Genomic DNA, 12,926 nt, shown 5'->3' with positions numbered 1-12,926 from the left:
GACGTTCAGTTTTTCTAATTTCTGAAAACGATAAAAAGAAGAACATTTTTATTCCGGTGGATTTTCACGAAAGAATCTTCACAGTGGCAAAAGTTTCTTGAGCGAGTAGGATGTAACAAGAAAACAGTGAAGCAAGATTTTAATTGTCCTACAGCGAAGCGCACAAAGCTAAAACAAAACAACGAGAAAAAACTTGATAATTCACTTTAAGCTAGGCAATAAAAAGATATGGTTCGACAATTATTGTGGAAATCAATTTCACCAATGGATTTGATTGAGTTTGAAGAACACTTATTCTTAGGTTTTTTTATATTGCCTCAAAAAGGTGTATCGTGCCTTATTACGTCACAGTGAATTGGCAAGTGTTTTAACGAGATTCAAAGAGGAACTTATTTGTGCAGAAGCCAATTAAACAACATTCTAACGAGGGAAGATTGCATACCAGATCCTTATAATGTTTTGAATAATTGGTTATATTTTTCGGGTTTACTTCTTAATATTCAGCAAACAGCGTGAAAAAAACGCACCAAAAAGTGCCTAAATTTCGCCAAACAATGCACAATCACTTGAAATATATTTCGACCTTAATTGTTGACAGCAAATCGCCAATATTTCACTTTTCCTTAAATGCACCAGGAAAGCCCTGGCTATTGCAAGTTAACTGTGTTGATACCACGTCATACTAGATGACGTCACTGCTAGGGCCTCGGGAACGCGATAGTTTTAATTTATTGAACTTGGTTAAAACGAGAATCTCAACCCGGACTTGGACAACTAGATTTATTTTGGCTTTTCTAAAATAGATTGGAAATAAAATAAGAGCATTTTAGTTTCATCAAATTAGATTAGAACCATGAAGAAGTTAAGTAACCTTCACTTGTAAACTTATTTTTAAGATAGAACCATTGAGTCAGATCGCAAAACCGGGATGAGTTTTTATCTTGGTTTATTTTGGGATCGGATCGGCACCGATACTTTCCTAGTATCGGACGAATATCGTTACTACCACTTGGCATCGGGTATCGGCTCCGACATTATCGGACATCCCTAGCATTATCTACAATGGTCTTCCATGGCAGAAGCTAGTGTGGTTCATGTTGGGGGTGAGATAAGGGGTTAATGGGGGGGCTGTCCCAAATCAGGGGGCTTAAAGTAAATGCACCTTCACGGAAAAAAGGTCGGTTATTTGTCTAAATATAAATGGAAAAGAAATAAGAAATCTCTGTTCGGGACCAATTTACTCCAAAACCAGTTTTTACTCCCTATGTTACCCCTCTGACGTCATCACGACCCCCTGGGTGTGTGCCCGCGTCACACTTCCGCGTTCTTTGTGACGTCATCTTTGCTCGGGTCGGCGTCGATTGTTTTTTTGTCGTCGAACAATGCCTCGATCTCAATCAGGGACTTCCCCTTGGTTTCGGGGAAGCACTGCCACGCAAAGGCGCCAGAGAGTAGACTGACGGCGGCAAAAGACCAGAAGACACCGTAAATGTGAAGCACCGTCTGTTTGGGACAAAAAATGGCGCCGGTTTTAGTCTAAAGTTGGGTCAAGGTATAGAACAAAAATATTGCGGGCTTGTACAGAAACGGATAGTTCAAGAAAAAGATGGCGCTATTTTGTTGTGAGTTAATTTTTTTAATAGTTCGGAAGATTTGTGCCGATGCAAGGAATAGTTAAAGACTCATTGCAGTGTCCCACCTCGCGGACATAATTTCCATTTTAAGTTCGGAATTGACAAAGTTTGATAACAAGATTTCAATTAGGCCTTTATTCACCCCCCAAAATTAGCCCACGTACCCCAAGAGGCCGATGGACACCTGCTTAAAAAACCCTCGCATGCACTTAAAAAATCAGTAAACTTATCACCAATAACCTGAAATAGTTCGCCAAATAGTAACTTATTACATATTAGTTGACATTGTCAGGGTCGAAGATGGTTCAAAAATTCTCTACAATATTATAAACCTTCACATACACTCCACAAAATCTACATCAATCACTCAGTAAACTTACCGCCAATAACCTGAAGCTCTTAATAACGAGAAACGCGCTCAGTCCGTTGACGCAAGTTGCCACGCCACTCCCGAACCCCCGGTAACTTAGGGGTAAAATCTCGCCCAGGGCGAGAAACGCGATGGGGCCAAGACCCATAGCGAAGAAGGCAATGAAGGCGAGGACACTGAACATAGCGATCCAAGCAGCCACTGAAAAGAAAAACGATTTAAAACTGTCGCTTTGGAGCATATTGGTTGGAAGTTTTAGTAAGAGGTAGTAAGAATATCAATATCATTTTCAAAATGAATAGTATTTATTAGATACGTTAACAAAATTTTACCTACCTCTGTATGGGTTTTGATATTCATTATACGTCTAATTATAACCTCCAGCCATCATTGTTTGAAGAAGCCAAAAAAATTGGGTTTTAATTTATTTTAGGATTGGTTATGAAACAAGACGTTTTCATGAAGGCAATGATTTAAAAAAAGAACACTTTAAACCACAAGTGGATGCTTATGAGCATAATTGCTGGAGGTTGTAGTTATGAAAAGACATAGAAAGAATGAATACCTAAGCCAATGCAGAAGTGTGTAGGATTTTGTGTAAGAATTTCACTACTAGAAACTTTGATAACGGAAAGGTCAGTTCCAAATACAAATACAAAACTGTTCTGTCAACGTAATCTTTGAGTCGAAACTCGATTTTAGTTCACAATGTAAAAAATGAAGATGCGAAATGTACACAACATAATTTAACATTGTTTACAACAAAGCAGCAAGCTGAAAAGTGACTCAAAAAACAAAAACAGTTCAAAACAAACAAAAAAACATACAAATCCCACCACACCTGGTACAGCCACGTCTTGTCCACCCTCCACCGCCAGTGACGTCACTGTTGCGTTGACGTCATCAGGCGAGGAGTGACGTTGTTTGACGTCATCGCGGGAGAGCAGGAACATGCAGGCGCCCAAGCATGCCTGGCACACAGCGGCACCTAGCGAAGAGAGGATGAGAGATTTTCTTCTTCCAAGTCGCTCGACCAAATGAACGGTGAAGAGCATCGTGGTAGCTTGCACTCCGCCCACAAGGATCGATGGAAGGTGCTCTGTGTGTGGAGTAGAGAGTTACCATGAGTATAACTAAATGAAAAGGCGTAGTAAGAATATTAAAGCCTATACAGAAGCAGGTAGCATTTTGTGAACGTTTTGAATCAATCTTTACGAATAAATCTTACGATAATGGTTGGAGGTTGTAGTTAGACGAAGAATGAATATTGAAGCTCATACAGAAGTAGAATGTATTTTCTAAAGTTTTTCATATCATTTAAAATGTTCTTCTTACTTTCCAACGGGCTTTTATATTCATTCTGCGTCTAACTGCGACCTCCAGCCATTATCTTAAGATTGATTCGAAACGTCCACAAAATGCTACGTACTTCTGTATGGGCTTTGAAAATAATGGCTGGAGGTCGCAGTTAGACGTAGAATAAATATAAATGCCCATTGGGAAGTAAGAAGAAAAACCATTTTAATATCTCTTTATTCATTTTCAACATATAGTGACTAACCGTCCTTGAATCCAGCTGTTGAGAAGATTGAATGCGAGTAGAAGATGATTGCGTTGATTCCAGTAAAGTGCTGGAATGCGTGGAGGCAAACCACGATAGACATGGGCTGGTAGAACTGCCTTCTAGTCAACCAGGCCACAGAAAACGAGGCCTGCAACGACAGGTTTGAACGTAAACAACAGTTGTTACGTCACAGCAGGGTTATAACAAAGAGGTGTAAACCTAATAAATTATGGCAATTTTATTGGAACTTTAAAGAAAAGAATAGTAAACTGTCAATATTGAGTGAGTTTTATATTTATTTACAAAACTCAGTGAATTTTATTCTGCTAAATTCTCAAAAAATCCATATACATTACGATAATTGGGTCACTTTAGAAATGGTATTTGTTGAGTTTCCTATAGTACGAAGTAAGTCCAGGTAATTTTAAGTTAATAAAACTGCTTATATTTATGAAGTTTATAAAAAACAGCGGGTTTCGAAGGTTCCGTAACAACAGAATATAATATATGACAGTTGGTGCAGATTAGGTCTAATCGTTGATTGTATATTTCGAAAGTAAACAAGGCGACAGTTACGTCACAAAGCCCACCTTGGGCTGCTTGGGAGCGCTCCAAAACTCTGCTATCCTCCGTTGGATGGCGCCAGAGTGCTTCTTTCCCCCTCCCCTGTAAAGTTTCATGAAGGCTTTGGCAGCTTTCAGTTCTTCTCCTCGCTTTAGAAGCCAATATGGACTTTCGGGTAGACGACTACAGCAAAGCAGAGCAAAGCAAGCTGGGAAGAAGTTGTTCTCGTGTTACACCGGCGCGTTTTATTTCAATAGGCGGGGGTTGTGTATGGGCGCTTTCAACAAAGCTAATACAATTTGGTGGATAACAATAGGCGGGAGTGCTGATGTTAGTAACAAGATAGGAAAAGGAAGTCAGCGCTACATAAGCGTTAATTGTTGGATGAAAGGGACAATTTTATATTTTAATACATCTGGGTTCAGTAAGTCCAATAGTAGCAATAATCTGGTTTGGAAAAAAAAAAATTTTTCCAAAATTATCAGTATTAAATCGAACTTAGCATTGTTAAATATTCAGTTACACGTGTATAGGTTCAAAACAGGGAAAACTGCACAGAATCTAAGTATAAATACAACTTGACCACATACGGCTATTTTTTATTTTGCGGTTTAAAGAATAGAAACTCATATTAACTTGCTTCTGTAAAGGTTTCCAATATTCTGAACAGGGGTTGCTAACCAGTCAAATACCAAGAAATGTTTTCTTTGTTAAATTTGCTTTGGTAAAGAGCCAGACCTTGTACGTGGGAAAGAAATGTCACTCTTACTCAGACCAACATACTTTTACCGAGCTAGTTTTATTGTAAATGTTGAACTCTAACAATATTTACGAGACCATATTAACGCCAATTAATCACACTGGGGGATTTTCAAAACTAAACGCCATTACACTGCCAAAGCTTCCAAAATCTTCTCAAAATATTTCTTCTACAAAAATATTTTTTTAAATAATTCGTAAACAAAATTGACGATGAAGACCGAAACAGGTAACACAAAACAGAAAAACAGAGTAAGCAAAGCATAAAAACTACTTAAACAAACTTACCAAAATCTTCTAAAAATACTTGATTCTACGAAAATTAAAAAAAAAACAATTTTTCAAAAAAAAAGGAAGAATATATGAGACAAAACATACCGAAACAGTAGAAACAAACACAAGAGAAAAAAAGCAAAAAGAAATACCGACAAACTTACCAATGCCGGTTGCAACTTGAGAGAGGCCTCTCCACTTTAGAATTGCACCGAACCCGAAAGCCACCAGCACTCCAGAGGCGAGAGAAAAGTTAAAAAGGATTCCCAGTGATCCTCTGATGTTTGGAGGTCCAATCTCTCCCATGTAAACCTGGGTTTGGACGATGTTACAGTTTGAACTGGATAACCTCGAACATTTTAAACTTTAAATAAATTTTCAGCTCTTTATCCTACACACAAATGCAATGAGATTATTTGCATTGTTCTTACCTTTATATTGTAAAATTAAAATATTAAATGTTAATATTTAATAAAAAACTGTCGAAAGATTTCCAAAAAATAACTAAGCTATGTTTGGGTTGGACAAGATTAATTTTTCGATTTACAAATTGAGTCCATGATGGTATATTACGACTTCGCAATAATAGCAAAAACAAAACTCCTAAACAATGCAAAATATCTCGCGGCACCCTTGATCATTAAAAATGGCAGTGTGCCGCGGCACCCCGGTTGAGAACCACTGCCCTAGCATATGATTCTGTATAAGCCGACTGAGGCATCAGTGTAAGTTTACTCACGGGAACAACTGTGATGGTGGCTCCGAACGCGATTCCTTGAAGGACTCTTCCGAGGTAGAGGAAAACGATGTTTTCAGCGGCTAGGAGGAAGAGCCAACCCACCAGGAAGATGAAGAGGGTCGCAAGGATTGAGATCCTCCTCCCAAACCTCTCCATGCTTGGAGCGGAGCAGATAGATCCGATCAGGGATGCCAGCATCACAATGCTCTGTGAGGAAGAGATGTTTGTTAATGGGGATGGGATGAAAGTGACTCTTTTATCATTTGAGAATTTGTTATAGAGTATTTAGTTGATAAACCGCTGGTAAAATTGTGTGTTCTGAAATGTCTGCATTTATAACATCAAGCTTGCTTAAACCCCAATGTTACGAGATATTGGCGACGTCAATTTTGAGTTCGCAAACCCGAGTAAATTGGGTAATAGGATTATTACAAAGGAACAAACATGTTAACGTCATCAGTCCAGTATAAACTTTTTTTTTTTTTTTTTTTCTTAAAGTTTTTTTACCGCGGCCCCTAAAATTTTGTTTAACCTAGCGTGGACCACGGTCGGCAAAAAAGAAATCCAAAATGACATCATAAATTGACGTCACAGTACAAATAGACTTTATAAATCTGCTGATTTTGGTCCAAAAATGTGAAAGTGAAATGGAGTCTAAATAGGATTCAGTGCAAAACCGTTTTATTTTTAATCAAACGGTTTCTTTAAAAAAATATTACTTCTTAAATATACACTAATATTTTAAGTAGGCCTTCATAGATCCCCTAAAACTAGTTCGCGGACCCCCAAGGGGTCCATGGACCCCAGTTTAAGAACCCCTGCCCTAATGGAAAGCCAAAACAGAAGTAGTTAGAATTTTAGAGGTTTTTTCGAAACATTCACAAAATGCCACCTACTTCTGCATGGGGTTGATATTCATTCCACCACGTTCAACTAAAACCTCCAGCACGTTGTATTACTATTATAATATTAGTTATTATGTTCCAATTGGTTTAGTGCAGAGGTGGCCAACCCGCGGTTCTTAATCCTCTTTCTGTGACTCTTTCCATAAGGTTGAATTGTACAGTGTCAATTTCGTTTGCTTGAGTTACTAATTATAGCCGGTTGCGACTTACATCCTATCTCTATTCGTATAAATTAAGTCAATAGTTTATAAACTTCGGCTCTTGGTCTCTGCGACTGCCGAAAGTGCTATGCTTTTGTCACACAAATTCGCCTTTTTTAAATCAACCTATAATAATCTCAAATCTACAGATAAAGGTGAGATCGTGTGTTTTTTCATTCTATTTTAAGGCTTTAATATACATAAATCAATTTAAACTGTTCTATTGAAATGCGCAATGAAAGTTGTACTTCAAAATTCGTGTCGTAATGTGCCAATGCAAAGACAACAGCAGCAGGTTGGTAGTGCGCTAGAAATTAAACAGCTATCAATGTCAAGTAGTATATGTATGTTATACACCTAAGCAGATGTTAATCAACTTGTTTAAGATTGGAAAAAATTGTCAATTTCAGTGCCGTGAGTAGGGCTAGATAAGACAACAGTGTGCGACAGGATTCGAACCCACGACCTCAGCACTTCCGTGAACGTCGCTCTACAGGCCGAGTGAAAAAGTCAAAGCTTAACCCCATCAGCAAACAAAGCCATTCATCGCTGTTCGACGCTTCCTGTTCAGACGAACGAGTTGCATCAAGAAACCTCAATTCAGAACAAACGCGAAACATTTTCTAAATCCCGTAAATCGAAAACATCCCCCGAAATCGCGACCTCGCCTCGCATCGCGGCAGCTCGTGTTTACGGAAGTTCGCGAGAAGTTCTTTGTTTCGTCACAGCGTCATGACAATTGCGTCGCAAAACGCAAAACAAAGAGTCGATATTTGCCGCGAATTTGTAAACAGGTGCGGCGCGTCCGAAATAATCACGATCATAAAATTGTGCAACAACTGTGCCCTTCTGAAGTCGCACATATCAATAACACGCCTATTGATTTAAATGTATTATCTACAAATGCCCGATAATATCGGATCGGAACCGATACCCAATGCCTAGGCTGGTATCAGTGCTCGCCCGATACTAAGATGGTATCGGTGCCGATCTTATACAAATTAATTTTTAGTATTTCAGCTTTGTTTTGTTATCTAACAGAGCTCTTTCCACGTTTGTAAGCTGTTTTTTTAGTAAATAGCATTTTAAAGATAAAGTCACTTAGACCATCAGTGATGAAGCAACATATTGCCTAACAACCCAGAATATTTTGCCCCTTTGCTCATAATTGCACAACCTCTAATGTTGATTCGTATTGTTTACAATGTCACGTGATGTTGAAATACGAGACAAAATGTAAAACAAAGATTTCAATTTATAACATAAAGGAATTGGGAGTTCACGGGACATTTGGCAAAGTTTCGCTTTAAATACATTATTTCTTAAACCAGGTATTTTGTTTTTCTTTTTCTTAGAAGCCTTAAGATTCAAACCAGGGTTTCTCGACCGAGGCCTGCGGCTCCCAGGAACATATAACATTTAAGTATCCACCAGTTGAAACTCAAATTTGTGGTTTTCATTATGACTTAATGTTCCAAAACGTGAGGCTCATAAAAATTAAACAAAAACGCATTCGTTTATTCTGTACTTGTAAAATGTTTGAACTTTGTTTAGAACCTAATCGGTTAAATCTGTATAGTATACATCAGGGGTAGCCAACACGGCGATCGCCACATTTCACCTGGTCGATCGCGTCGAATATGTGTTGCGTCATTACAGCAGCTGTCGCACAAAAGCGGAACATCAAAATTACCCACTGTTGACTGGGCAAGCCTAATAAAGCGTTCTTTGAAGTAGCAAATTAACATCCATCGCTTGCTTGGAATGCAATTAACGCTCAAAATGTTTAATAAGTGTTAATGTGACTTTTTTACCAAACCAGTTAATCGAGAGTCCCTAAAAAATACGTCAGATCGCAATCAAACATAAGTTGGCCACACATGTTACATGTCAAACCGTTAAAGGAGTAAAACATATATAAAAAAACAAAACAAAAACACCAATAAAACCGATAGGATCCAACCGAAACAGAACAAGAGCACCTATAATATGATAATTGACATACACGGAAGAATTCGCAGTTGTTGCAATATTGACATCGCGTTTTAACAACAGTCGTAATTTGAGATGTTCATTGTGTTGCAATCGCGCCACATTCGACGCCAAACTTGTGGCCCCGAAAAAACAAGATCGAACGTAAGATCAAAGAGCGAGCGTTAAATTTCGCCAAAGTTCCTTTCAATGGTTTAACAGCCGATTTGTACCAGGTGACACCCACTGACAATAAACAACGAACTTTCTGCAAAGAGGAACCACTGAACAACACACAGCGTGGTGTAACATAGTGTGTGTGTACATTGCTTGAAACAAACTTTCGTTAAATTTGTTCAGAAAGCTAAGTTACTTAAAACGATTTTTTGTACCTACGCATGTTGTAATATAACCGTAATATAACGCAAATCAACTGGGTCAATAACAACATCGTTTTTCGTATTGTTTTAATGTAGGTTATAATTTTGCTATTTTAAAAAGAATAAATTATGTTAGGATTTTTTAGGGCTAAGAAGACCTATAGCCCTCAGAATGTTTAATGCTATAAATGTGAGCTGTTATGAACGACACAATTCCAGTAATGACGTTTTTCATGTTTAAATTAAACCCAGACTTTCAGTTTTCCCACATGGCTGTTTTATGGCTATACGTGTTTAAGTGTGATGACCAATAAAGATATCCATTTTAGTTCCTTGCCTATATAGGTAATCGAAACGTCGGCACAGAATAAATATTTGTCAGAAGAACCCTCTTTAAAATGGATATAATTTAAAATTTGATATAATGGCAGCAACAGTTTATTCCTTATGTTTTGTTATCACATTTATTCTCCAATTTGCACATTTAAACACAGTATATATTAGAATTTCATAAATAGCTAATTCTAGTATAAGTATCACGTAAAAACAGTTGTTTTGGGAAGTTTTCAGAATGGAATTGATCTTTAACAACAACACATAGTCAGCTGAAAACCCAATCTATAAAACGCGCAACATGCAAAACCTAAAACGCGCGTTAAATCCAGTCAAAACAAACTCGGGACTTACCCCGAACCACGTGATCTGCTCGGCGTCGAGCCGAAGTCTGACGTCATCTTCGGATCCGAGACTTTCCGAAGCTGGCGAGGAGAATCCGATCGCGAAACCGGCGACGATTGGCACGCTCGATACGAGCAGAACCGTAACGATTGCTGGTAGATTTTCGTACGAACTAAAACCAAACATAACTGGTTTAAATGTTGGGTAAGATTTGCAATTACCAGATAAGCTCTTTTTGCTTAATGTTATGCTTGGTGGCAACAGTTAAATTTAGAAACACAGCATTGGAAATGGGCCACGGAGCACACTTGGGTTTATAAGGTGATCTAGTCCTACTGAAGTAAAGCTGATTAACGACTACATAATAATATAGCGGGTGCTTTCAGAAAGGTTATCACCGAAATCAGTCGGCCTATCTGGCACAGTTAGGAAACAGCTTGTATTAGAGAATCTAACGCTATTAAAATTGTCACGACAGTTCTAGCGCAACGTTTTTTGATGTTTCGGTGATATTAAACTATATAAAACTGTAATAGTCGTATGATTTACAGCAACATTAAAATTCGATTTACAACCGCAAAGTATTAGAAATAACAGGATTGGCGAAAAAAAAATTAAACAAGCCCTAAACATGAACAAATCAAGTTTAATTTACAATCAGTTTATCTATCTAATCGAAACTTCACCTTCAGACAGCAAACATAATTGAGACCCTCAGGCGTTCCCTGGAGCCATATGCGTATTTTTCACTGTATATTCTTGAAAATGTAGCGGGGAAAATGGTTAACTGTGATAAAATACTGGCCAATTTACCCAGAAAAAGCAATAGGTTAAATATTTCCTTTCAGTTAAATATTTAAATATTTTTTAACGATTTCGAGCAATGTGACCATAACACACATCTGTTTAAAACTTAACCTGGCATCCAGCTGATTTTACCGTAACATAGACAATTTCGCCGTTAATCAAAATTTACCAGAAACGATTGTTTTGTTCACGGATCCAAACTAGATAAGAGGCACCTTTTGAACTTTTAATCAATCAGCCTTTTATAAAACAAAACGTAAAAAATTAATGAGGAAAAAACTAACTTAAAGGTATTTTTTCTCCAATCGGCAGAAGAACTTAACTTTTGGCAAAATTCGTTTAACTTTTAGCAAAACAATGAACTAAACTTTCAGCAAAAAATGGCACTTTGTCGAAATCTGCAGGCTAAATGCACAAAAAGATCCCAAACTTCCAAAAATTCGCCCGTGCGTACCTCAGACCCATACTGTTTCAAACCCAGGCCAAACATGTTGCCAGGTTTCGTCTTGCGTCGTGTTTTCTTACCGCCGCTCTGTTTTCTGCGGTTTTTCCTGCACATGGCTTGCGGTCTCTGAGGTAGGGTTGTTGTTCTTAAGGTCTGACAGCAAACCCCTGGAAGTCGAGTTGCTTTCGGTGACCATTTCGTCTGATTTTGAGTGGGCACTTGACATTTTCGACTTATCTGTAAAACTAGCGCTGTAGCCACGCAGCCTATTCACTATTCACAGCCGCCTGTATTGATTGCAATACGACTGAGCTGAAATGAAAAGGCAATGGTTCGGTGTAAAATTTAGTTTAACTACTGTTAGTTTCAATATTAAAACTAGCAAGTCAAGGCTTGCTACACCGTTATATTACGTCACAAAGGTCACGGTAAGCGCGCAGCTAAAGTTTTAAAGGTTAAGACTAAAACTCACACAGAAGCAATCTTAACAGTTGCTGGCAAAAAATGCCAACAGATTGGACTTAAAGGCAACATATGGAGCGTATGGCAGTCCAGGATTATTATTCTACGCGCCACTGGGTTTTGCGTGTCAATAGAATAAGGGCAACACTTGGTGCTAGTCTTTAATCCTACCACATTTTCGTCCGAGGGTTTATATTGCTAACAATATTTGGGTTAGGGTAAGAGTTAGCGTTTGGGCAGGTCAAATACTATTATTATATTTATTATTACATATTTATGCCTTCCCTGCAATTCCAACTTTGACAACTCGTTTCTTTAGTGTTGAAACAAATGTGGTAGGCCAGCGCCCAACATTTTACCAGTCAATGTCAAAATACAAACCAAACCTGAACCACTGATATAAGCGCATACAGAAAGATGTGGAAACCCACAGCATTTTTGCAGTGGAGACGGCGCTATAGGTAAACGGAAGTAATCCATTTCTGATTCTGACCACACACCAGACGCCTTAACTCACTTCCTTTGTTACATTTGCCTGGCTTCTTAAACCACATCTAGCACATTGTGGGACAATAAACCTTCACCGCAAACCTATCTTGTCAGCGTCCCAGCATTTTATCACCTTGTCTACTGTCAGCTGTAGCACGAGGTTAAAGACTGCGTCGGTAGCCTATCAATAAAGGCGAACCACGTGATCTAAGCCAACAGCCTGTGCCTTTTTCCCTTGTTGAGTAGCCCAGCTAAACAAAGACTACCCAGCCGATCTCCGTATAAGTTTGTAGCGCCGACAATACAGTCACACAAAAGAACGATAGTCTAGCATTGTGCTGTGGAGTGAGCTAATCTGACGTCACACTACGCAAAGCTACAAAATGTGCTTCTTGCAGGTAGCAACGCAAATTGGTAAGCAATATCCTGTTTGTAACGCTGATTCAATTCGTGAGCAGGCTCTATACAACATTGTAGACAATTGCCAGATAAATGTTAATATTTTGCAACAGCCTACTATTGAAAGATGAATTGCCTACTTAGCGTTTAGTTTGCTTCACCCTACTAAATTAAACCAATTAGTTCGAGCCTAGACGGTTCAAGTTGGGAGAAAACATGACTAGACTTAAAAGCTTAGTAAAAAGTATAAAAGTTTCTATCATTACTAACATTTCATAGGCAATAAT

At 38.3% G+C, this 12,926-nt stretch overlaps 1 protein-coding gene across 2 annotated transcripts; it reads right to left on the bottom strand.

Moving 5' to 3' along the window:
• Window positions 1-62: 62 nt before the first annotated feature.
• Window positions 63-11,595, bottom strand: LOC146131812 (solute carrier family 2, facilitated glucose transporter member 8-like). 2 transcript variants are annotated; one of them, XM_083396880.1, is made up of 9 exons: window positions 11,370-11,595; window positions 10,047-10,209; window positions 5,904-6,110; window positions 5,329-5,476; window positions 4,159-4,340; window positions 3,566-3,716; window positions 2,846-3,103; window positions 2,015-2,205; window positions 63-1,503 (listed from the first exon to the last, which is right to left on the bottom strand). In XM_083396880.1, the coding sequence occupies exons 1-9, from the start codon at window positions 11,513-11,515 to the stop codon at window positions 1,312-1,314; spliced, it is 1,638 nt and encodes a 545-aa protein (XP_083253006.1). In that variant the 5' UTR covers window positions 11,516-11,595; the 3' UTR covers window positions 63-1,311. The 2 variants fall into 2 exon arrangements, with proteins under 2 accessions (XP_083253006.1, XP_083253007.1); XM_083396881.1 differs by having other exon boundaries at window positions 11,299-11,374.
• Between the last annotated feature and the right edge of the window lie 1,331 nt (window positions 11,596-12,926).

This window comes from Ascidiella aspersa, chromosome 9, assembly GCF_963924565.1.
Source record: "Ascidiella aspersa chromosome 9, kaAscAspe10.2, whole genome shotgun sequence".
Lineage (NCBI taxonomy): Eukaryota > Metazoa > Chordata > Ascidiacea > Phlebobranchia > Ascidiidae > Ascidiella > Ascidiella aspersa.
The sequence above is the reverse complement of the archived record's forward strand: the minus strand, read 5'-3'. Positions and strand labels throughout refer to the sequence as shown.